This window comes from Asterias amurensis, chromosome 2, assembly GCF_032118995.1.
Source record: "Asterias amurensis chromosome 2, ASM3211899v1".
Taxonomy (NCBI): domain Eukaryota; kingdom Metazoa; phylum Echinodermata; class Asteroidea; order Forcipulatida; family Asteriidae; genus Asterias; species Asterias amurensis.
The window spans coordinates 15,454,530-15,481,705 of NC_092649.1; the positions used below are offsets into that span (position 1 = coordinate 15,454,530).

General features: G+C 37.9%; 2 protein-coding genes across 3 annotated transcripts in view; one reads left to right on the top strand and one right to left on the bottom strand.

The window, feature by feature from the left end:
- Positions 1 to 1,646: 1,646 nt before the first annotated feature.
- The window catches only part of LOC139954443 (pseudouridylate synthase 7 homolog), a 104,710-nt gene continuing 79,180 nt past the window's right edge, over positions 1,647 to 27,176 (top strand). The window contains exons 1-5 of one of the 2 annotated variants that reach the window (XM_071954244.1): positions 1,647 to 1,766; positions 3,294 to 4,000; positions 5,035 to 5,122; positions 7,819 to 7,917; positions 8,730 to 8,862. In XM_071954244.1, the coding sequence (XP_071810345.1) occupies positions 3,297 to 4,000; positions 5,035 to 5,122; positions 7,819 to 7,917; positions 8,730 to 8,862 (1,024 nt within the window). In that variant the 5' untranslated portion in view covers positions 1,647 to 1,766; positions 3,294 to 3,296. The remainder of the gene's footprint in view (positions 1,767 to 3,293; positions 4,001 to 5,034; positions 5,123 to 7,818; positions 7,918 to 8,729; positions 8,863 to 27,176) is intronic. The other variant, XM_071954243.1, reaches the window with a different exon arrangement.
- Positions 15,891 to 19,090, bottom strand: LOC139954445 (G-protein coupled receptor 52-like). The gene has a single exon (XM_071954245.1). It carries the CDS (start codon positions 18,686 to 18,688, stop codon positions 17,507 to 17,509), a length of 1,182 nt encoding a protein of 393 aa, XP_071810346.1. The 5' UTR covers positions 18,689 to 19,090; the 3' UTR covers positions 15,891 to 17,506.

Below are 27,176 nucleotides of genomic sequence, written 5' to 3' on the forward strand. Positions count from 1 at the left end.
ATCACAACCGAAATGGCAAATATTCCCTAAAGGTGACTGAAGACAGCACAAACTTTCCTACTATTAATGATGTGCAATGGCAATTTTAAAAAGGGACTTTCAACAAAGGAGGCGCTTTGTAATGCATTATCAACAAAATTTGATATGCTTGGGGGCTGGGCATGCAGGGGAGGGGGGGGGGGGTAGTATAAAATCCAAAACTTAGGTCATTAAAAATATTCTTGATCAATGTTGGGTAATCCACAAGGCTACAGGGTGCTCAAGAAAGGTGCCGGATTGATGGAAGACTTAAAAGTATTATTTTATTAAAGTTATTTATTCAATCAATCTAAAGAAAACATGTTAAACATGCATTTTTTTAGCAGTACTGTTACAACAGGATACAATTGCAAAGGTTTTTCTCAAAAGTTTTTCTCAAAATGGAAGGACCAATGTTGGCCCGAAATACAACCGAAAGGAAAACATTCTGAGTCCCCTGGCAAATTGTCATTTTTAGGGCAAAAAATAGGGTAAAAATGTTGATTTTGCAAATTTCTAAAAACATGTCCTAATAATGTTATAAAAATAGCATTAGGGTAAAAGTTAAAGCAATTATTGTTTTGTCTCAAGTTAAGCATAGGACGACTCAATGTATTGATGTGAAAGGTTTTATAAAATAGAATGCACATTGGCTGGGTGGAGTTGCTAAAATACAGTTTTTTTGACCCCAAAATTGGAAAAAAATAGCCAAAACACAAATGAGCTGTTACCATGGCAACGGGCTCTATAGTGATTTCAAAAGTTTAGTTTTTTTGAATGCACCTCAAGTCCCTTCCACCCACAAGGTTTTATAAAAAAAAAGAAATTCCTGATATTTTTACGTAATAATAATGTATAAGTTTTTGCCATTTGTTGCGTTTTTGCCCTGCCAAAGTGCTAACTTTCCGGCAAAACTGTGTTCGCGCACTTAAAATACCAAATTATTTTATTGCATTTTTATGTAGGTTGGTACCTTATCTTCCAACTATAAAAGTGTCATAATCCACAAAGTGCCACTTTCGGACTTATGGCCCCATTCGATACCCCTATTTTTCGCTATAAGAAAATATGACAAAAACACCCCTATTTGAAATAGTGGTTTGATCCAAAGTTGATCGCACACTTAATTTTTAAAAACATTTTCTGAAAGAGTAAACATGGTTGTGCAACATGTGTGAAAGAAAAACTTCAACGTTTTTCCATTTAGACGTACCAGTGCTTTCAATTTACCTATATTTTAACTCTTAAAAAGGGTAAAAAATTATTATGTACCCATACCTACTCATACATGGAGTTCTGCCAATATTTTAAAATATCTTTGATTTTTACAGCAACCATTGATCTCCACTATACTGGAGAACAATGACAGCAACCCAGTCTTAGGCCGTGTCCGAAACGACGACTTCGGCTACAGCTACGTCTAGATCACCGCGTCTGTCAGTGTTGAAGAATAGGCCGACGCGCGCGATCTAGCCGTAGCTGTAGCCGAAGTCGCCGTTTCGGACACGGCCTTAAATTTGTTCTCGTAATGGTCGAGCGCCCTCTAACGACAGCTAATTTCCGGATACCGGTTGTACTCCTAGACTCCAATGATACGATCCAAACGATTACGCACATTCAGGGACCCGACTGACTGAACGAATGTTCACAACGTGTGTTCGTTTTGTCTGCAGTGTGTGTTTTGGTTATTTTCAGCATTTTCGCCTGAATAAAGTGCTGTGAGAGAGCAATAACAACGTACCCAGAAGGTTTATTTTCCCCCTCCTACATTATCATACTTTTCGAGTTCCGGAAAAGAGTATTTAAGACCTCGCACCCAGTCTGGTCGGTCAGCAGTGTGTGGATGGTGGAGTGATTGTTGGTCCACCGTCAACATATTTTTGTTTTCACAAATGAATTAAGCATAAAACTTAAAAGAAGCATACTTAGTCATGTTATTGTTAGTATCTTTCTCATAAATCGTTCGAATGCAAATGCTAGCCACTTCTAGAGTAGTTTACCCCTAGAATTGAGGCTAACTCATTCATTGTCTCCACCACCACGGACCGTGTATCTTTCAAGAAATCCTGTTCAAAACTAGACCTAGCACTCACTCACTGACTCAGCTCAGCTAGCACTGGCTGGTCATAAAAGACATAAGGTTTATCGTGTTTCAGAAGCGCAATGCGTTGTAGGAAGGCATATATGGGGCAGTTTGCTATGCAGTGTATGTTGTCATGCACGACTCGCGCTCGCATTGCCTATTAAAGCCATTGGACCCTTTCGGTACAGAAAAAAAAAAAAAAAGTTCACAGATTTACAAATAATTTACAGGGTTTACAGAAGGTAATGGTGAAAGACTTCTCTTGAAATATTAGTTCATGAAATGCTTTACTTTTTGAGAAAACGGTAAAACAATATAAATTCTCGTTAACGAGAATTACGGATTTGTTATAAGCACATGTCATGACACGGCGAAACGCGCGAAAACAGGAGTGGGTTTTCCCGTTATTTTCTCCCGACTCCGATGTCCGATTGAGCCTAAATTTCCACAGGATTGTTATTTTATATATAAGTTGTGATACACGAAGTGTGGGACTTGGACAATACTGTTTACCGAAAGTGTATAATGGCTTTAACTTTGTGTGTGTTCAATAGCGCCCTCTCTCAACATATCTTGCTATTGGCAATAAACCTTTAGGATGGGGCACTGTTCTCCTTTTTTCAAAACTTTTGTCATAATCGGTCGTACATATGACAGAATTTCGTCCTATTCACAATTGATAATCCCCCATTTTCCAGACAGTCACAGATTAATTAAAGGGTTATAAGACAACTCTTGATAACAAATCACCAATTATAATTCATGTTTTTATCATACAGGTATGAATGGACATATACAACCTAAGGAAAGTAAAGACAGAAAAAAAGCCGTGAACGTTATTAGAATCACAATCACATAATTCAATAAATAAAGAATATCAAAGTGAGAGGTCAATTAGGCAAGGCAAAATAGAACAAAACCAATACAGTAAAAACAATACACTGAATACAATTTCGACCTCTTTTGTCAGACTAGTGACCAGATTTGCTTTTACCACTTGCAAAAAATCATGACACACATTCTAAGAAAACCAAATTGGGGTCAAATTTAAAAAGAATTAGGACAAGTCCTAGGAGATATTAAAACGTATGGCTAGTCCTAAATTAGGATTAGTAACTCGTCCTAACTCGAGATAAGACTAGTCGTAACTCTTTGTGAAATCTACCCTTGATCTCATATTTTTGTTTTCCAGACAATGGCTGAACGACAGTCTTCAAAGCGAGACCATCCAGAGAGGACTTCTGAAGCTGAGGCTAAACCAAGCTGCGGCCCTGCTGCATCTTCAAGCAAACGAGTTCGGGTCCTGAGTGAAGGTAGGGAGCGTGGGATGAATGTTGTAGATTCAACCACCAGCCAGGAAGCAAGCCACAGGAATGAAGCTCCAGCCCCAAATCTACCCGTCAGTTATGGGGAGGTTGAAGTTGACGAAACCAATCCAAGCAGTACAAGTGGTAGAAGTCATCTTTCTTCAAATGAAAATGAACCTTCAAGCTGTGTCAACTCCGAAGCAACATCTTCAAGCATTCCTTCCCTATCTGAAGTAAGTAATAATGAACACACTGTGTCACTGTCGAGGAACGCTTGTGACTCGCAGATCGAGTCGACCTCTGAAGGGAATGCTGTGGATAACTCGCCCACCAATCCTGTAGCTCTGCAAGAAACCCAGCCAACAGTCGAGGAAGATTTGACTGGACTTTCCACAAGCTACAGCGATCAGGGTCAAGGGTCAACTGTAGCATCTGATGTACAATGCGTGGAGACGGTGAAGGAAGAGGAGACTGGTCTTAATAAGCGTGCATTGACGTTGAGCACACCCTTAACTGGTCTGAAGGAGTCGGATGTTGGTATCGTGGAGTACATCAGTAAACATGACGGATTCCATGGCGTTATCAAACAAAGGTTGGTTTTTAACTGTAATAGGCCCTATAAAGCATCTTATAACCCTTCGGGAGCGTTTTAAAAGTTGGAATGACAGGAGTGTTCTAGTGGGTAACTTTGGAACAGCAAACACTATAGATGGCAGTAGACTTACCTGATAGATTTACATTGTTCATGTAGTTCTGAGCACGCGCACATTACTGTGAAAAATGGATTTACCTGGAAAGTCTGCTGCCACCAAGTGTCTCAAAAGTCCCACATTGGATCTGATAAGTATTCCAGCGCGGGCACAAGGACCATTCTTGCGGCACATTCTAATGTGCTTAAGGGGATATTCACTCTTGTAGGATTGCTCCCGTAATTTGACATAATTATGTGGTCAAGCTACTAACAGAATGTTCTGACTGTCCGACGCTCGAGCAGTCTAGTCCATCGGACCCAAGACCTGGTGTTGTCAGCAGCATTGTGTGGGTTCGATTCCTGGTCATGACACTTGTGCACGTGAGCAAGGCACTTGATCATTGCTTTGTTGGGAAGGTAGTGCATTCTACTCCAATGGCCAGCCGCTGAGTTCACCAAACTCTTCCTAACTTAGGATTAATCTTAGGACTTGGGATGAGTTAGTTTCCGTATCCACAGACTTAACAGTGACGCATTGAACCCATCCTAAGTTAGGACGGGTAACTTGTCCTAACTCGAGAAAGTATTAATCCTAGCATTTCGTGAAATCGGCTGCAGGCTCCTAGTGGGTGATACACTTGCCTACATTCGTACAGATTGTAAATCAGGGGAAAACCAGCCTGTTTTAGCCCCAGAAATAGGTGACAACGTGCCCCTGGTGGCAGCTGATTTGGGTCGATAGTCCAAATCAGTTAAGTGTAGCCCTTACTTTGAGTAATTAACAAAAGTGTCCAGTGCCTTTAAACCATATAGAAAGCACTGAGTAAAAAATCACTTTGTATGTTACAAAATGTATAAATGATTCAAAGAAACAATTATTTAGTATTTTTCCCAATCCAGACTAACAAATGTATTTCTCTTTTTCATCCAAACAGGTTTCAGGATTTTCTCGTCAATGAAGTGGACCTCGACAAAAAAATAGTTCGTCTGACAGACATGAAAAGTCCAGACCCTAAAACAAAGGTATAGTGTCATTGAATCGTGCCATTGCTTATCATAGTTAAAGGAACGTTACAGAATTGGTATAAAAAACAAAAATCGCGAAGATCACAGATTTACATTAAACTTACACAGTCTAATGATCATGATAGTTGAAACCATCCCTTGAAATATTTCTGTCTGAAGTTTCATATTTGATGAGAAATAAATAAACTAACTACGCGTTTGGAGTTTATTGCTCAGTGAGCATTTTAGTCATTTTTATTTTGGCATCGATGCAATGCAAAATTTATAATCGGTTTTTCACTCGTCTCTCGTGACCCAGATGGCTGATCGATCTCAAACTTCTACAGGTTTGTCAGTTTATGTATATGGTGGATTACATAAAATGCTTACGCAGCCAGCAACTGTTTTGTTAGCACAAACAAATTCTGTAATGTTGCTTTAAAATATTTGTACTTTTATTATTTGAGACTCCTTTATATAGGGCTGATATGAGGCATTGAAGGTGGTTGCCTCCATGCCCCCTTAATATTGCCTTAATGCCCTTCAAATGCTCCAGTAGAAACTTCCTCATAGGGTGCCCTAAATAACATGGAGAAAATACATTGGTGCACTAGCCCTTCCAATAATGAAGCATACAGTCTTGGCTTTATATTTTTCAGGTACACATGTACCATATATCATTAATAAATACCATGGACGGTTTCAAGTCTCTGATTGGTCAAAACCCGGTCACGTGTGGGAGTGTTAACGGTGGTATAAAGACCGGCTTTGGAAAGTAGCGAATAAGTGGCCACTAAATCAGCATACATTGTGTAAACCTTGCGCGTTGCACTGTATCGCACGCTTATTTATATCCCTGTTAGTTTCATTGCAACTTCGCTCACTTACGGGTACGCGCGCTGAAAATGTATCAACTTTTAGTGCGCGCGTGTAATATGTGCACGCGTATAAACTGATGCCGAGCTCATGCGCGCGTTTTAATGCACAAGGAACAGCTATCGTCCAATCATTTGCCTCCTTTGACCCCAGTGAAGGCGCTGAACAGATCATTATTTCAAAGAGTCACTGGTCTCAAAGATCAGTAATGTGATTAACGCACAAAAGAGATGGGAACCATCAAAAGCTCAAATATGGCCCCTGAACATGTCTGGAAGTACTGCCGAGAGAAAAGTCATAAAATTTGGACAATTGTAGCCGTTTAATTCGCTAAAAAAAGGATTTATTAATCGGAATAACAGTGTTCGTACCCGGTCTTCACTGCGTGGTAATGACCTTGGTTGGTGGCTGGCGCTGTTAACAGACCTCGCCTCCGGCTCGGTCCGTTAACAGCGCCAGCCACCAACCCGGTCATTACCATGCAGTGAAGACCGGGTACTTGCACTGTTATTCCCTAATTAAAGACTCCCTTTTGTCTTTAAGGCAACGGACAGTTGTCAAAGACCAGTATCCTCACTTGGTGTATAACCCAACATGTATAAAATAACAGGTTTGTGAAAATTTGGTCTCAATTGGTCATTAAATTTTCAAGACAATAATGAAAGAAAAAACACCCTTGTTGCACATTTATGTGCTTTCAGATGCCTAGAAAGTAGGCTTCAGGCCTGAGGTCTTTTAATATTTGAGTGAGAAATTCCCTCTTCCTAAAAAAAATATGTTTCTCAGAGGGAGCAGTTTATCACAATGTTTTATGCTACCAACAGCTCTCCATTGCTTGTTACCAAGTTAGTCTTTATGCTAACAATGGGAGACTTTTTGAAAGCTCTGCCACTAGAAGGCAGCAGACCTACCAGGTAAGGGTGCACAACTCCTATAGCAAACAATGGTAAATGCTAAAAGTTCAAAAATACTCAAAAAGTATTTAAAAGTCTCTCAGCCTCTTGAAAATTAAATCAGATACATTGCCATACAACTAAATTTCAGATTACTTCTCAAGTTTTGGTAGGTCAGCATTTTGGAATTGTTGCTAATTACCCTAGAAGAAACACTCCCCAAAACTCATGCAGACCGCTTGGTATCCTTGGGGAACTCGTGTCCAGTACGTCCTGTTCCAGAACAGTTTGGTTTATGCTGGCAATGTGTTATGAAAAACAAAATACAGTTTGGCTAAATCTAATATACAAAAATCAAAAACACGCAAAACATAAGGTATTTTGCTGTCGGTGACCGTCACTCATGCTTCTCCTAAGTTGTTGACATTACCTGGTGAAGAGTGCCCTCTCTCAGTGATTGGCAGATAGTCTAAAGTTTCCCATTATGTTAAAGGAACACGTTGCCTTGGATCGGACGAGTTGGTCAAAACAAAAGCGTTTGTAACCCTTTTTTATGAAATGCATATGATTGGAAAGATGTTTTAAAAGTAGAATACAATGATCCACACAAGTTTGCCTCGAAATTGCGTGGTTTTCCTTCTACTGTGCGAACTAACATGGTCGGCCATTTATGGGAGTCAAAATTTTGACCCCCATAAATGGCCGACGTGTTAGTCGACGAGGTAAAAGGAAAACCACGCAATTTCGATGCATGTTTGTGTGGATCATTGTATTCTACTTTTACAACATCTTTCTACCCATATGCATTTTATAAAAAACGGTTACAAACGCTTTTCAAAGACCAACTCGACCGATCCAAGGCAACGTGTTCCTTTAAGTAATTACCAATAGTATCCAGTGCCTATTAAGAACTCAATCAATATTTATGTGACTCTTTTTTTTCAGGTGCCAGTTAACATTGATGATGTTTTGAATCCTAATGACCAACAAAGACTTAATGAACTGAATGCATCTTCGGACAAGGCAGCTTGTCACTGTATTGAGGTATGTTATTTCTACATTCATAGTACAGACCAACGTTATGTTGCTGCCATCTTATTTTTTTAGCCGCTTAATTTTTTTGAACGGCTCCCTCTCTAATTGTTTTGCATTTTAATTTTCAATTGGCACTATGTGCCTAGATAGTTGTTTGTGTTGCACATTAAATGATTAGATTTGGTTAGACTCCTACGATTCAAATCAAAATCACCAAAAGCCTAGGGCCCAATTTCATAAACCCTGTTAGCACAAAAACTTGCTAAGCAAAGACAAAATATTGCTTAGCAGAAACTGGTTAAAACCCAAAAGTCAATGAAGTTTACATTGTTTTGACTGGTGCCCATTTTTCGCTTAGCATAGAAATTTGCTAGAATTTTTTGCTTAATAGCTTTAGGCAAGTGAGCCCTTTCAACACTATCTCTTATCCTCTACAAAATACAGCCTCATAGTTACCAAGATGTACTTTCAAACAGTGTCCTCATCTAGTTCCCTATTCAAAGGGGTCTTGGTTGCACATTTTAAGAACACCCCATGGTTTTACCGCTTTTCCCTACTGCAGGGTTGGGGTGGTTATTCCCCTTCTGCTGAGGCAGATAAAGAATAAAGCATTCTAATTGTGAAATGGACAGCCATTAGCCTGGTGTGAAAAGGGCTTTCTTTAGTGAGACTGAGAGGGGGATGATTTTTTTTTCCCCCACGGAGGAATTAATTTTTTTATTCAAACCTTAACAAACTTATCAATTTGAGTACAATACTGAAAAACCATGGCAATAAAACAAAATATAAGGTTAACTGATGCATTGAATACTTGTTGACAGGTTCAAGACCTCGAGAAAGACCAGCGTAAGAAGATTCACGAGGTGATAAGACAGGACTTTGCGACCCTGGAGAGCAGCACACTGGACGGAGAAGGCAAGAAGGTCATCAAGGTCACCAAAGTGTCACGAGGAGGTAAGACGTTGTCCCATTATACTTACCCATGTCATTGCCCTTTTCCACTAAGATAGGGCGCTTTACTTAAAACTGTATTAAAAAGCCAAGATCTTGAGCCGAGACTAGGCGGAACACATTCTTTCACACGACGCCCGTGTCTGTGGTGTGACGGTACTGTTGCCCCATTTGTTTACACGACAAGGAAACTAAATAAATATGTCAGTCGAGAACGCATCACGCTTGTGGAACATCTGTCTAAGGAAAGCCACAAAAACATTTTGGTGGGGTCATTACAAGGAGTTTAAAGATGAACTGGCTCAGCCATAAAACTAAATGCTGCCCTCATTTGACAACATGTTCAAAGCATAATGGGAGACAAAATCACACAAAATAGTTATCAACTTAAAATGCACAAAGTTGGATTCATGTTGGTCATCAACATCATTAAGTATTGTTTGAAGCTTTGCATGGTGTGGAGAAATAAGAAGAAACTATAAATAAATAGTAAACTTGCGGGTACAACCATGTGTAAATCTCTTATGAGTGTGTGTTGGCTCTGAAAGAGCCGGTTTGGTCTCGATGTTTCTAACAGTATACCCTGCTCGTCTTAAGTAGAATGTCATGGACGTTCAATTTTTCAATTCAAATATTTTTTTGTGCAATTTAAATCTTGGTTCCAGTCGATTTAATGTGGTAGAACCTACCAACTAATCTCTGTTTGTGTGAACAGTGAGCCCTCTATAGTTCTGCAGGTGAAAGACTGGTCCCCCCTGAATGACAGGTACTGGTCTTACAGGCCCAGTGATAACATGCAGTGACGTACATGTACAATGTACATGTAAGCTTTCCATGTCTGTTTATGTGATTGGTCGAGGTGATATAATTTGTCAGTTTGCACATTCCGATCGTCTGCATGCAGCGTGTGACTAATGTTTGTATGTACAAATGTAAGCAAATGTAGTGGATGCAAAGGTCAAAGGTACATTATGGCAGGATCCCGCCAGGTGCTCAAGGCTGGTACAAGTCTTGAACGTCAGTATCTTGCATGTTTTTCACAAGCCTTGAACGTCAGATGTTCAGGCTGAGTTTTGCGTAATGAGACTTGAAATTAATACCAACCACTTGTAAGCATGGGTACATAGTTAGGATTACAAAAGCAAATATATGATCTCATACATGTTTGTCTTATTTCGGGTGGTGTCCCCAAACTGTGATGGCTCTCCATAGGGCTCTGTCCTGCATTGTTTTCATTAGCTTAGCCTGAACTTATGACGTCATTCTTCGAGGCTCATAAATAACGCCAGAGACCGGGCTCAAAAAATTGCAAAACCGGCGTGTAGTTTGACCTCTGACCTCTGTCATTTCACATATAGATACGCAGTCAAATTTCATTGCGGACTTGAGAGCAGTGACTATTTGGGCATCTATGTCACTGCACGTGCATTGTATCCAATTGGGAATCACTGGATCTAGCGGCAGCGACCTGTCTTTATCCTTGCGGATAAAGACAGGGGCCCAGTCTATCATTAGCTCCGCTGTCTCCAGTCCGGTGTCTTTCTTCAAAACATCTAATTAGGTCAACTTTGGTCCACCACGTTTCCTGCGTCCATGTTTTGGTAACCACCCTCTGCTAATCAGATACAGTAGAGTTTGTGTTTGGTAGTTTGAGTTCGGTGCCCTTTACCGCTAGACACTTCCACATACTGTCCCATCCGAAGGAGTAAGCAATGGTTTAGTGTCTTGCTTTCGAATGGACACTAGTGTCGCGATCAGGACTTGAACCACACTCTGCTGATCAGATACAGCAGAGCTTGAGTTCGGTGCTTTTAATCACTCAGTCACGACACTTCCAAATTCCATCCCATCCAAAGGAAGAAGCTATGGTTTAAGACACTGGACCGACACCTTTGATAGTGTTAAAGACCAGTCTTCTCACTTGGTGCTTGGTGTATGTCAACGTATGCATAAAATAACAAACCTATGAAAATTCGAGCTCAATTGGTCGTACATGTAGAAATTGCAAGATAATTATGAAAGAAAAAACCCAAAACCTTGTCACACGAAGTTGTGTGATTTCAGATGCTTGATTTCGAGACCTCAAAATCTAATCCTGTTAGTTCTGTCTCTTTGTGATTGATGATATAATGAATTTAGACCAACCTTCAATAGCCTAAGGGTAGGCCCAGCCATCAATCCACTCTGGTGTTACAACTGCCCTTTGTAGCGAGAGTAATTGGTAAACCATTTTTAGTGTCCGGGGGTGGGGGGAGGGGGAAAGTCTTTACATCGTATTTAATGAGGTTTCATGGAAAGTGCCTCATAAATACCGACAATGAAATGAGGTCAAGCAATATATGTAGTGAACAGAATTTGTTGTATCTACTGGTACACAGATGACATATCAACGTTGTCGAATGAAGTGTTTTTAAAATGGCACTTGATCTCTCGTGAAGCTCATAAAAGTTGCAAGCTGGGTGGTAGATCTGTGCGAATCAAGTAATTTTTTATTGAAACAACATGTATGCGTACTTCAGTTCTATGTGCGTAGTACACTTGTTTGGTTTAATTTGCCAGACGTGTCAGTGACGAATGTAAGCCTACATGTAAACGGGTGCTTCAAATCTAAAAGTGAATAAATAAGGTTTACATTTTACAAATTTCAGGACAAGTTTTCAAGCCTGGAGTAACACGACCTCTGTTGACCCTGGTCTTAGCCTCGGTGGCCCTTCAAAATTTGCCAATGGAAGTGTCCTTCGCAAAATGAAAATAGCCTTGCCCTCTCATAGATGAAGTTCCTGGCCTTGGTTTTGTTGTGAGAGTGAGTTTACTCTTATTTTCATGTTTAAACAAAGTTAAAAGTCCTTATGTGACCGGCTCCGCAAAAATGGGTATTAAGGGACAAAATAAGTAAATTGAGTTACATACACAGCTGTATTGGTGCTATTATAAGCTTTATTTTGGTGTAGGTTTGAACCCTGTGGCATTTTGCATTCTGGAGATATACTGATATTTGCATATTTATATTGTAAAATTTAATGAAAGTGCCTTCAGAGATACAGCTCCTTAACCTAGCAAAATTTAATGGAAGTTACCTAAAATTGATACAAAAACTTTGTTTTTCAACTAAAAAAAATAAAAATGATATTTCTGTGAATAAAATATGGAAGTACTTACACATGTATGCAATAGAAGCCAATAAACCAAAAAAGAAAAAATCATTGTGTGAAAATATTTTCAGGATCTCAACATTGAACGCCTCTTTAAAGACATTGGACCCTTTCGGTAAACAGTATTGTCCAAGGCCCACACTTCGAGTATCACAACTTCTATATCAAATAACAAACCTGTGAAAATTAAGGCTCAATCGGTCATCGGAGTCGGGAGAAAATAACGGGAAAACCCACCCTTCTATCCGCGTGTTTCGCCGTGTCATGACATGTGTTTAAAATAAATCCGTAATTCTCGTTATCGAGATGATATTGTTTTACTGTTTTCTCAAAAAGTAAAGCATTTCATGGAATAATATTTCAAGAGAAGTCTTTCACCACTGCCTTCTGTAAACCCTGTAAGTTATTTGTAAATCTGTGAACTTTTATTTATTTTTCTGTACCGAAAGGGTCCAATGGCTTTAAATGTAATTAGCATATCGTCCCTTAGTACCCTTTTTTGCAGAGCGGGTCACAAATTTAGTCTGATTCCCGATTTTGGGGGGAATAAATTTGATAAATAACCTGAAATGCTCTTTTTGTACTTCCTACGTACCTAAAATTCCTACCTTTTTCCAAGGATCAAATATCATGGCTGGTTCAGCTATTTACAGAGACATTCTAGCATGCTCTCAATATCTTAGTTATTACCTTTTTATGGACGAATAGACACCGCATACAAGTTATTATCTATTTTACACTTAAAAGTTGCATTTGAGCATTCAAGTAAAATTTGGACGGTCAAGCCTATCTGGACGGTAGGTGCAGCCGAGCTGCGGAATCACCTTGTCTTCTCAAAGAACGTAAATCACTAAACCACAAATCTGTTGTAAATTCTTGCTGAGTTTGGTGATTTGCGTTAGCTCAGTACATTCATACTAAAGGCAGGTTCAAACTGAGCTAGCCATTAGTGACATCACAAGTCCTATAGTCGCAGGGTTTGTTGACCCTGTGTTTTCAGATTTTTTGCTGTGAGTGTTGTGAGGAAAAGACATTTTAACCCTGTTTTAGCGTTAGGTAAGGGACTAATTACAATTGTTTCTATTTCTTGGGGACTCCATCTATTAGAAATGTTTTTAAAAACTAAATATTTGAGACATCCTAGAACTGCTCGTGAAGGGGACTGGGTACTTTTTGTATGACACAAAACAAAGGTCCACAGATTTACAGATTAATTTACACGGTTTAAAGATAATCCTGAAAATTGTTTAAGCATGTACATTGGATTAACGCGACTCTCCTGCAGTCAGATTTCGTGAAACGCTAGGATTAATCCGATCTCGACTTCAATATCTCCTAACATCTATAGAACTTAACTCGTCATAAGTCCTAAGATGAACCCTAAGTTAGGAAGTTAGGAAGAGTTTGGTGAAATCGACGGCTGAAAACATTGCTCTGTGATTTTCCCCTTTTTTTTCTCAAAAACTTGAGGACTGACGAAGCTGAAACCTCAGTTGAATTATGTTACATACGTGTAGGCGCTACATCTTCATTCACAGTGGGTAGGGATTCATGTCATGGCCAATAGCCTGATCTACTAATAAGACCATTTTACTTGGGATTAGTTTGTCTAGCCCTAGTGTCACAGAAACGTCTACACCTGCAAATATACATTTAATGAAGTGTAGGTGGATGAGTACAATTTTGTACGTCTGTTTACTTTACCCTCACTGTCGTCGGGTCTTTTCTTGGCATCCTGTTAAATGCATCGAAATGCAACACAGTTGAGATGAAAACTTCACTAACTGCAGCAAAAGTCTTTTAAAGGAACATTGCAGAATTGGTTTTTGCTAACAAATCAGTTACTGGCAGTGTAAGCACATCATGTAATCCACATACATCATACGAGAAAATAATTTAAAAAAACGATGATACATTTTGCATGATGTCAATTAAAATTAAAACAGGAATAAAACGCTCACTGAGCGAAAAACTCAAACTAGTTTTATTTATTTCTCATCAAATATGACATTTCATATAGAAATATTTCAAGGGATGTTTTCTACTATCATTATCATTAGACCGTGTAAGTTTGATGTAAACCTTTGAGTTTTTTTCTTACCAATTCTGTAATGTTCCTTTAATTTGAAGTTTATGCCAGACTTGGTGCTGGCGTTTACCCTAATAAATGAACCAGTACATGTACATGTATGTATTGACATTTGCTGGGGACTTGGATATGTCAAGTCGATGTACATTGTACATGTATGATGTAGCAGGGCTCAAAATTCAGGGGAAAGAAACGACAAGGCTGCAGGGCTTGTTGTAGCTTTAAATTTTTACTGGACTGGAATTTATTTTACAAAACCAGAACCAAAATGTATAGAACAATCTCTCAGGGAAAATCTGTTTCATTTTTGTTTATGATTTTTGGGGTTGAACAAAGAATTGACTAGAGTGAGATTCGAACCAATGACCTCCGGATTAACGTGCCGGCGCTCTACAAACTGAGCTACATGTATCTAGCCCTATGTTGGCGGTGTCCCTATTTTGTCAATATCTTTGTTCGGGGGTGCCAGTCAGAAGCCATGCAACTGTTAACTGCCGTGTAGTCAGGGATCACACCCAAATTACGATACAACCTGGGAAGCGGCAGCCAGGGGATCACCTTAAGGGGGTGCGACTTTTTGTTTCAGATATCAATATAAAAACCACAAGGGAAACTGACTGGGTAAATTATGAAATGATTTTTGAGGGTTGAACAAAGAATTGAATTGACTGATTTCAATTTTTGTTTATGCGTACACTTGTACATGTTCATTAGGCCTGGGCGAATTATTCGAATATCCGGTGGTTAATGGCGAATAGGTTTTCCTATCCGTAACCGCGAATGCCTTTTTTTTCTTAACCGGATATCCGCATAGGGCGCGAATAGCTATTTATAAACCGGATAGTTCTGTAATTACAACCAAGTAACCGGATATTCTTTTAATATCCGAATATCCGCGGATGTGGGGCGACAACTGATAGGAATGTTTTGTCTGAATCCTTATGAAACTTCTATTAAAACAGCATAAATAAAGTATTTAACTATGCTCACCTCCGTGAAGAGTTAAAACAATGACATTTCTGACGTAATTTGTTCAAAGATTACAAAAGTTTTCCTTCACGTAGAGTCAATCACGATCAAAAGAAAAAGCAAATCGCCATCTTTAAATTAGATCCGGTTATTTTTATGAGTGAACCGAGTGACACTGTCTAAAACTAATATCAATCCGCCCATACGATCTCATTCACAAACGAACAGCGCCCTCTAGCGGCAAAAAAAAACTATTCGAATATCCGGTTAATTTCGGATAGTTGGCCAGCGGTATCCGAATATCAAAATTTCACTCGTCGCCCAGCACTAATGTTCATTGTCTGTGTACTTTGATACTCCTGAAAGATAATTGAAAGATGCTATACAATGGGGTATTTTCTTCAAATGAAAAACACAAGACCATCTGGCTAAAATCACAGGTCTTGACGAGCCGTGGTCCAGTGTTAATTACGAGCTCTGTGTAGAACCCTTTAAATGCAGAAAGCCAATTGTAACAAACTACTACAACTGTTTACCATTCTGTGCATTTTGTTGTATTTGGCAGGAAAAGCACCTGCTTGTTTTTCCGTAAAAAAACGTCCCAAGATCATTTAATTTGCTGAGATAATTCTTGATAAACAAACACAACCAAAGTGCCATTTGATGTACATTCGATATTTATTACAGATTCTTGTTTTAAAATCTTTGTTCAACAAATATTTTGTTGATAACTTTCTCTATTACAGAGATGGAAACAAAAAATTAAATTGGAAATCTTACTTTTAAACTTTTTAATAACTAAACAGTATTCTTCATGTTGTTTAAGTGTCACTAAATAAAATTATAAGGTAACATACATTGCAAGGGCACTTGTCGTGTCTTGGCTGTTTGAATGAGAACACCGGACTCAAGCTCTGGTGTTTCTGATCAGCAGAGTGTGAGTTTGGTAATGACCCCTTGTGTCCTTAGGCAAGACACTCAAAACCATTATTCATAAATACCTACATGTAAGACAGTGTATCCATTCTAATTGGTCGAGAGAGGGCATCACGTGGGAGTGTTTAAACGGATGATATGTATAACACCAAAAGTGTTTAAACATGGGGGTGACACACAAGCTTGCACCTGTGCTTATAAGACATTTTATTCATTCCTATTGGTCGAGAGCAACGGCTGGAACACCTGGGCCACATCATGCGATACGCGAGACGCGCATGCCAATCTCCTTATATGGAGTTTTCACCAAAATGGCCTTACCATTTCATAGCTGGAGGGGTGTTTTGTTGAAAGAAATCATTGAACAATTACATTTTTGCGTTTTTTTAACTTTTGGTCCAAAAAGTTGTGATGTTTTTGACTGAAAAGGTATTTATGAATGGGAATAAATTTTAAGAATGTGCTTGGCTGGTATTAAACACTCTGTTTAAAACCGGCCAATTACATATTTATTCACTTATTGCTGCATCATTCGGATGAGACGTAAAGCTGTCCTGTGTGTTGTGAAACTTAAAAGAACCGAGTGCACTTATCGTATAGAGAAGGGGTTCACTTTGGTGTTCCTGCAGCCGATTTCATGAAACTTCACGCAACTGCGGAAGTCCACTTGCGCAACGTATATGGAGCAACTTGCGCCATAAAAATAACAAATGGTTTATTTATTTTAAAATGTCATCGCAGCATACCGCTGAATTGCGACATAATTCACAATCGTTAAAAATATTACAATATTATATTAAAACGCTGCGCAAGTGGACTTACGCAGTTGCGTAAAGTTTCGTGAAATTGGCTGCTGGTTTTATCGGCAGGGTATTGTCACAGAGCACCTGGTGAAACCAGATGGTGCTTTGAAGGAGTAGGTCTCTCCCTGTGGGTGTGTATGTGTGTGTGTGTTTCCCACAGTATTAAACATTTGTGCTATCTTTGCAAACATATCAAATCTTACATAGAGAAATATATACAAATATTTTTTTACCTTTTTAGAGTTCTGGCTCTTTACAGACAAATATTTGGTTTTCTGCTTCTATAGTCGTGTCAATAAATTCAAACATGACATAATTTGTAATGTTACTAATTGAGAGTTGCTAAGTGGACTTACGCAGTTGCGTAAAGTTTCGTGAAATTGGCTGCTGGTTTTATCGGCAGGGTATTGTCACAGAGCACCTGGTGAAACCAGATGGTGCTTTGAAGGAGTAGGTCTCTCCCTGTGGGTGTGTATGTGTGTGTGTGTTTCCCACAGTATTAAACATTTGTGCTATCTTTGCAAACATATCAAATCTTACATAGAGAAATATATACAAATATATTTTTACCTTTTTAGAGTTCTGGCTCTTTACAGACAAATATTTGGTTTTCTGCTTCTATAGTCGTGTCAATAAATTCAAACATGACATAATTTGTAATGTTACTAATTGAGAGTTGCTAATTGTGATTACTTTAGTCAGATATTTTGTGAAATCTCTAAAACAATACCCTCGTTGTTAAAGTACCCTCTTTCTATTGGTAAGTTGTCAGGAATTGGAGTTAATCTTGACTTGGAATGTTTGCGCAAGTTCATTGCCTGACTAGTTTGCCAGGGTTGTGTTGCAGTTATTGAGAGCTCAGTCTTTGTCTGACTGCGGCAGCAGCAGCAAGAATTGCAGCAGGTATTACTTGGCGCCGGCAGAAGCAATCGCTTCAGTTCCGCTCGGAACGGCTTATGAGAAATGCTGTAGATGAGACAGTTAAGAATGCTGTTCCAGAGGCCAATGTTGAGTGTAGTGTGATATACAATTTCATTGACATCGGTTATGCTGATAAAGGCAATTACGCTAATAACAACAAATGGTAGCCAGCTGATGTAGAATCCACTATAGAGCGATATAGAAATCTTCGCCAGCTTACTCTCTGTGCGTCGTCCACTACGTCTACGCCTTAATGATCCATGCTTATTGGAAAATTTTGCTTGCCCCATGATTTTCTTTATGATGGATGTGTAGCAGTAGAGGGATAGGAAAACATTGGGCACGATGATAACGGACAGCAGATAGAAGCAGGTGTGGATGACTGTCATAAAGTTGGTTTCACACAGCGGTTCAGAGGTCTGTTCCACGATAAAAAGCAAGACAGTGTAGACTGGTAGATACAGCATCAGACTGAGACACCATATGGACCCCACGGCGCACTTGGCTCTCCACGGGTTGATGAGAGTGTGATATTTGAATGGCTTGACGACGGCAATGTAGCGCTCCACACTGATCATGCTAAGGGTGAGCACAGACACGGTGAGGACAACAAGGAGTAGATGTATGATCAGAAGACACTGCCAATATCTTAGCAAAACCACTTTGTAGGCAAAGATGTTGTCGATATGGATGATAAACCACATGAACCCTACCGACATGTCGGCCATCGCGAGAGACTGAAGGAACAGTTTCATCTTGGTGAGGCAGTTCTTCATACGCGGCAAGACAACGAGCACGATTGCGTTGCTGGCGATGATTAAGACGATTGTCAAGATCAGGATGACTCTTGAAAACGTTGGTAGAGTAGTAAAGCTGTCTGCCTCAGTCAAGTTTTCATTGGATGAGTCTGTATACATGTAGGTGTTATTGTCACCTGTGTAGTCATTTGAATACTCCATCTTGTTGCATTGCAGACCCAAATGGTGTTCACGTGTCCTGGGGCAGTCAGGTTGGCTCAGTGGTTTCCGTCCCTGCCTTTCACCTCTGTGGACCCCGGTGTCGAACCCAGACCAGAGCCTTGCATGTGGGTTAAGGTCTTCAGTCCCTACCTGAGTGCATGGTTTTTTTCATGTAGGTGATTTTCTTCCCTAGCTAAAACTTAAATTTCTTCATTGTCTTCTTTACACAATGTTAGTGTGATGTTTCCATAACATGATGCTTTGTCAAAATATTCAAATTATTAAAACCAATGTGATTTGGTTGTGTACTTGTCAGTGTGTTCACATAGTCAGTATCGCTTCAGGCTTTGACATCCTCTACACTGTAGAATCTTCCAAAGTGGAATCCGTATTGTAGTTGCACATGCATGTGGCTTCATTAGCTTGTAGGTAATCTCATCTATTTGTGTTTGAAGGCCAGCACCTGTAGATTGGAGCAACAGAATTAAATACAATGTTATAAATCAATATGTTCTGTTCACTGTGTCTTTCGCGGCCTATCCATAAAAAAAAAATTGAACTTGAAAATATGGGTTTCGTACACATTATTAAAAAAGATAATTTCTGTGTAAGTTTTGTCTTTTTTCTTTTTCAATTTAAAAGTTTCATAGGCATAGGCTAGTTTGTATAAATGTAATACACTGTATAACATGTCCTTTCTCAGGCCTTTTTACACTATCACCTCATTTTGATGACCAAAAAGCTTCCTTTGATCTTGCTTTTCTCCAAATGTCATTTTCGCCTTTGAAGGGCCATCCCGCCTACGGATTGCAGTGCTAGGCACTTTTGAGTGTCATTTCATTTCATTTTCATTTCATTTATTAATTTCACAAGGTAAAAATACAAGCACAGACAATAAGAACAGAAGAAAACAAAAACATGAACATACAATACAAAAAAAAAAAAAAGCAGCACCCCTGAAGGATTTTTAATCTCCTGATGCCACAATTTATGAAGAGACAAAAAGGGACATTACAGATGGATATTATTAAAACATGGCATATAGTATAAAAATATAGAACTATACACGTGTCAATTGGTTTCGTTATCAATTCAATTCAATTCAATGAACATTTATTTTCATGTCGACAATAACAATTTAAGCATTACACTAGAAAACAGATATAGATGAATATAATGAAGGATGGATACAGTGTATAGAATTTGAAGATAATAACTACAAAAATTAACGTAATAGTCAACATGCAGGGAAATTTGTTATGCGTAATGCTTTTGTATATTTCCCTGAGACAGACAAGGACTTGGACGACAAAGACAAAAAAAACAAAAGCAACCAAAAACAGAACAAAGAAACAAAAACAAACAATGACACAGACCAGACTAATCAGTAAAAATAATTATCGGCACCACAGTCTTTGTACAATACTACATTTACAAATACATTATCAAGAGGTGCTGTTTCAATTTCTTTGAGAATGAATTAAGTGAACGAGACTTTTTAATATCAGAGTTAAGGTTGTTCCAGAATAGGGTGCCACGAGATAACAAAGTTGTTTTTTGAAAACGTTGTTCGGTTGAATCTTGTATACAAATCGCCTTTTGAAACTGCATGAGTTGAATAAGTATGGATTGATGAACACAGTGCAAAAAGATCATTAAGTTCGTTAGGCAAATCAGTGAGACACATAGTACTAGTTTTGATCAAAGTAATAATAATTGTTGTTTGAACAAAGACAATTTGACTAGAGCAAAACTTTAAAATATGCGACCTCCGGTTCAACGTGGCGGAACTCTATTAACTGAACTATCTACATGTATCCCTATGTTGGCAGTCTTCCTTTTTTGTCAACTGGTCAATCACAGATCCCGTGATGCTTTTTACAAGGAGAGGCCACATTTCAATCATAATAATGATTTATTTTATATATGTTTTTATTTATTTTTTGTGCTGGTAGACTGTTTAACTCATGGTAGACTCATGTAGCTTATCAATTCTTGTGTATCAAGGTTTTTATTGCTGATTAGTTTGCGTACGTAAATACAGTAGTGTAGATAATTTATCACACAAGCGCAAATTGAAGATGGAAAAAAAGCTCCTCTGCGGCCCATATCCAATGACTCTGAAGGTGGAGTTTGATATGGGCCACAGAGGAACTATATTTGTCCATGTTCTACGAGCGCGAGTGTTAATAAACTTATCTTCAATACAATAACATCTTTAAACAAACTCGGAACATTGCTTTAAATAGCTCATTGTAAAACAGGATTTGATATAAAAGTGTGCAATATATCTTTCCTCAAAATTTATTCCTGTCTTCAAATTGAATTTTGAATATGCACACATTTTGGGCTGTTGGGTTCTGCCCTACACAAGCTAGCGTGTTGGTTGATTGAATTACTCTAGACGAAGAAAGAAAAGGAGCGGAAAGAAAAAAACTTGGATCAAAGTTAAACAAATTATTGAAGGGAAGATTCACGTTAGGTACATGTAGTTACTCAAAACAAATATTAACTTAAAAGCTGACTTGGTAATGAGCATAATAATAATAATTTGGGGGCTAATCATCCTTACTCGCAGCTAAGAGCTGAATTGCGAAGGACGCGGTCGAGAAGCAGGCATGCAAGTGCGCCTCTGGCTGCCAGCCACATCAACCCATAATGACCACAGAGCACAGCAAAGATCAAAGAAGGAAAACCGGACGGTCTGGAAAACCCTCGTGGCACAGTAGAGAACCAATGCACAACTCAACTCACATATGGCCCCGGCCGGGAATCGAAACCAGGGTCACCTTGGTGAGAGGCGAGCGCTTTAAGCACAAGCCAACCGTGCCATTGGAGAGCTGTTGATAGTATAAAACATTGTGAGAAACGGCTCCCTCTGAAGTAGCATAGATTTTGAAATAGAGGTAGTTTCTCACTAAAATAATAAAAACTTCTAAGTCTTTTATTCCTATCTGAAAGCACACAAATTCGTCCATCAAGGGTATTTTTTCTCTCATCATTTTCTTGCTACGTCGATGACCAATTTACATGTAGCTCCAATTTTTACAGGTTGGTTATTTTATGCTTATGTTGGGATACACAAAGTGAGAAGACTGGTCTTTGAAAATTACCGAACGTGTACCTTCCCTTTAAGAAAGAACAATTTAGAATGCCCCAGATTGCATAGGGCTTATTAAACCATTTCAGTGGCTTCAGCCAAACTTTAAAATCTTAGGTCCAAAATCAGAATGCCACACAGTTTGGAAAAATCCAGGTTAAACCCTGGTGATACACTTTAATAAAAATAAAAATTCATGATAGAAATCATTATCATATAATATGTCAAAGTCGAGATTCAAAAGAGTAAGCAAGTTTTAGCAATCTTGACTTACAAAATGTACATGTACATGTACATGTACATGTCACTTTTCCTGATTGAAAAAAAAGTTACGATTTCAAAGAAAAAATTATAGCTGTATGCCTTTTCGGAAATAATTGCAGAAGTGAAATGCAGATGTTTTTATGTTAGTCTGTACAAAACTATTGTAAGGATTGGAAACAATAGTTCACAAAGTAAAATGCATTGGTAGAGAAAACAAAACCCAATACTTTGATCCAGTTTCCAAGAAGAAATAAATCTGGTTATGTAAATATGCCTCTCTTTTACTGTGTATTGTGTGGTAGTTAGATGATTCCCCCCCCCCATTTTTTTCTCTGTAAAAAGTAATAAAACGTTTGATTTCAATTATTTTATGACGAGAAATACAACAAAGTGAGTTAACCTCACCGTAACCATCACTTAACCAATTTAAAACAAAAATTGAAGTCACTGAAACCTTTACATTTATGGAGATGCAGGCTCATACTGAAAATAGTTTGAGATGAATTGTATTATTTATTTTCTAAATGTTCTCAAATTTCAATTGCAAGAGGAGGACAGAAGAGGTTGGTTATTTTCTATCCATTATTCATGGAAATTTGAGAATCTGAATCCAATTTCAATTCAACTCAACCCATATTTATTTCCATATCGGTGAATAATAGACAAATTAGGTACAGGTGTTAAAGTCAAAGACAGTCAAGAACAGGTCAAGAAAATATTTAAAAATACTACAACCAAACAAATAACAATAATGTCAACAAATGAATCCATACTTTTGGGTTATTTTCTATCCATTATTCATGGAAATTTGAGAATCTCAATTCAATTTCAATTCAACTCAACCCATATTTATTTTCATATTGGTGAATAATAGACAAATTATGTACAATTGTTAAAGTCAAAGGCAGTCAAGAACAGGTCAAGAAAATAATTAAAAATACTACAACCAAACAAATAACAATAATGTCAACAAACGAATCCATACATTTGGGTGATTCCAGGTACTTTAAAAAAATCACAATCATTGGAAAAACTGCCAAAAAACTTGCCGAAGTGACAAATGCAAATAATAATGTGAACATACTAAATTACCGAAAAATTAGGCAGTACCCAAATAATACTAGTTTTGATCACAAAAGATTTTGACAAAAAATAGGGAGACTGTCAATCTTAGGGCTAGGAAGCTCAGTCAGCAGAGGGCAATTACATGTAGTACTGTAATCCGAAGGTTGTATGATTACATAATATATTATCTAGTCAATTTGTCTTGTTCATCCCATTATTTATTTATCAATTTCAACCATTTATTATAATTTTATTTCAATCACTAAGAATAAAAATCTATCAAACAAAACACTTTCTGTAGTATGGGTAACGGGTGTTTATAAAACAAAAATCAAAGCTGCTTTGAAAAAGAAGAAGAACATATTAATTACATATTAGTTGCATTTGAAACCAAATGTGTTTTGAATCTCTTGTTAAACATGTTCTCATTTGGGGAAGCTGTGATGTCTATAGCGAAGTCGTTCCATGACATTGGTGTCATCATGGAAAATTCACGGCTGCCATATGAATTTAGTTTTCATTTTGGAATGTTGAGAAGAAGTTTATTTTGTTAAAGAAGAAGTTTATTTTGTTAAAGCCATTAGACACTTTCGGTAAACAGTATTGTCATAAGGCCCACACTTCGTGTATCACAACTTATATATAAAATAACAAACCTGTGAAAATTTAGGCTCAATCGGTCATCGGAGTCGGGAGGAAATATCAGGAAAACCCACTCTTGTTTCCGCACGTTTCGCTGTATCATGACGTGTGTTTACTATAAATCCGTAATTCTCAATGTTGAGAATTGATAATTGTTTTAATGTTTTCTTAAAAAGTAAAGCATTTCGTGGAATAATATTTCAAGACAAGTCTTTTACCATTGCCTTCTGTAAACCCTGTAAGTTATTTGTAAATCTGTGAACTTTTATTTTTTTTCTGTTCCGAAAGTGTATAATGGCTTTAAGTAGTAAGAGATCGGTAAATGTCGAGCAACCGAACAACGGTTAGGAAAAAGATATGCTAACCACAATACAAAATTAATGTTATTTTATAGGCCTATGAGGTAAAAAGAAAACCACGCAATTTAGAGGCATGTTTGTGTGGATCATTGTATTCTACATGTACAACATCTTTCTAACCATAACGATTTTATAACAAGCGGTTACAGAATGCTTTTCAAGGACCAACTCGACCGATCCAAGGCAACGTGTTCCTTTAAAGCCATTGGACCCTTTCGGTACAGAAAAAAAAAAAAAAGTTCACAGATTTACAAATAATTTACAGGGTTTACAGAAGGTAATGGTGAAAGACTTCTCTTGAAATATTAGTCCATGAAATGCTTTACTTTTTGAGAAAACGGTAAAACAATATAAATTCTCGTTAACGAGAATTACGGATTTGTTATAAACACATGTCATGACACGGCGAAACGCGCGAAAACTGGAGTGGGTTTTCCCGTTATTTTCTCCCGACTCTGATGTCCGATTGAGCCTAAATTTTCACAGGTTTGTTATTTTATATGTAAGTTGTGATACACGAAGTGTGGGACTTGGACAATACTGTTTACCGAAAGTGTATAATGGCTTTAAATGTAAAAAGATATGAGTTTTATGCCCAAAATTTGAATCTTAGAAGCATTGCTGTCAGTAGGGTTTCTCAGATTGTGTATTATTCCTATTTGGGATTACTCGTCCTGCGTGGACAAAACATTCACTCCAGATTTTCCGGCGATATCTCAAAAAAGTGGCCACCTTTTGAAATTAATTTTTTTTAAAGACCTGTCTTCTCACTTGGTGTATCTCAACATATACATAAAATAACAAACCTGTAAAAATTTGAGCTCAATCGGTCGTCGAAGTTGCAAGATAATAAGGAAAGAAAAAAACACATGTGTCACACTAAGTTGTGTGCTTTTAGATGGTTGATTTTGAGACCTCAAATTCTAAACTTGAGGTCTCGAAATCAAATTTGTGGAAAAATACTTCTTTCTCAGAAACTATGTCACTTTAGAGGGAGCCGATTCTCACAATGTTTTATACCATCAACCTCTCCCCATTAGTCGTCACCTAGTAAGGTTTTATGCTAATAATTATTTTGAGTAATTACCAACAGTGTCCACTGCCTTTAAAACAATATAATGGTTCCAAAAGCCTAAGGTACACTTTGCCTTTAAAGGCAGTGGACACTATCGGTAATTACTCAAACGAATTATTAGCATGAAACCTTTCTTGATTACGAGTAATGGGGAGAGGTTGATAGTATAAAGCATTGTGAGAAACGGCTCCCTCTGAAGTAACGTAGTTTTTGAGAAAGAAGTAACCTTCCACGAATTTTATTTTGAGACCTCACATTTATAATTTGAGGTCTGAAAGCACACAACTTTGTGTGACAAGTGTGTTTTTGTTTTGCTTTCATTATTATCTCGCAACTTCGACGACCAATTGAGCTCAAATTTTTACAGGTTTGTTATTTTATGCATTTGTTGAGATATACATGTACCAAGTAAGAAGACTGGTCTTTCACAATTACTAATAGTGTCCAGTGTATTTAAAAAACCTGAGGATAAATTAAAAGAGAAGAAGAAAATATTCTTCTAAAACTGACCTGGTCATAAGGTAGTTTATCTGTATTCATTCCAGCCTGGTTGTAGAAAATTTCTCTCCTGTAGACGTGGTAGAACACGTAATACCTCAGAAAATATTCTGAGCTTTGGTCTGTCAGTATAAGCACAGACTATGGTGGCTTAATACTCACTGGAACATTGGCTATTAGAAAATGGTCTCAGTTGCTGGTAGTATGTATAATTCAATGGCTCTCCATTTTGTCAATTTCCAACTTGCAACAACTCCCAGATCATGAGATCATCAAAATACAGCAGACCTAACAAAGTTGCAGTCAGTTTTTAGCTTTGAAGCCAATTTAATGATGGCAAGAAATAAATCCAGTGTTTCATGAAGTTACACGTATACAGCAGCTTTAGTCGTGCCTTCAGCGTCATTGAGCACAACAAATAATTGTTTAAAGGCAACAACTCCAAGAGTGTGAGATGTTATTCAGAATACAGTAGACCTAACAAAGTTGCAGTGACTTTTTAATAGCTTTGAAACCAATTTAATGATGCAAAGAAATAAATCCAGTGCTTTCATGAAGGTGTCGTCGAACACAACAGCTTTTAGCCGAACTGTGGCCGTCAGTGGTGATAACTGAGAGAGAAGTGTGATGCCAGCGTGGGAGACAACAACTGTATGTAAATATGACCCACTGCAGTTTGCGCTTCATTGAGCGTGACGGATATTAAAAAAAGACGCCTGTTGAGTTGATCATTAACTTTTCACTTCTTAGTTTTGCAGAATTAAAACGTGAGTCAGGGACAATAAAACTAGACGTTTAAGCAGTTTGGGGAATTAAAAAAAAAAGTACCCAAACACTTTAAGTGGACACTTCGTGTACCTTTGGCAATACATTATGCATATTGGTATACCAGCCACAAGCAGTCAGGTCTCAGCCTAGTAAATTCCATTACATGTATATAAAAAAAAAAGCAGATTCTAATTTTCTTGCAATTTCCACGTACGTGTGTAATACGTGTTTGTGCAGATTATGCATGTTTTGTTATTACTAATGTTGTTATTATTATTATTTATATACGGTGTAAACCTACCCACTTTACACCAAGTTAATAATGTTTGCCCGTGCGCCAAACATAGGCCAGACTTTATTCAGATATTCAGTCGACTCTGTATAGCTCTAAATATTGCAACAACTAAGCTGACCCTTTTACAATGTAAAGTACAGGACATAAACATTGTAATTTACAAGAGCAAATACATGCCTCAGGCCCTCGTGAGTTTTTTTTTTCTTTCTCCCTCCCCGATGATATTTCTTTTCATCATGAAATAGTATTAAGAAAATTAGATGGAGTGGGACCAGTTTAATTGGGAAGAATAAAAAGGAAAAAGTGAATGGGTTCAAATTCATTGTGTTGTTGCTGTGACAACTGTGGCACAGTGTTGCAAGGCATGGATGTGTATAATGAGCAAAACTCAAATTCATTATACCTAAATGTAGGACAGAGGT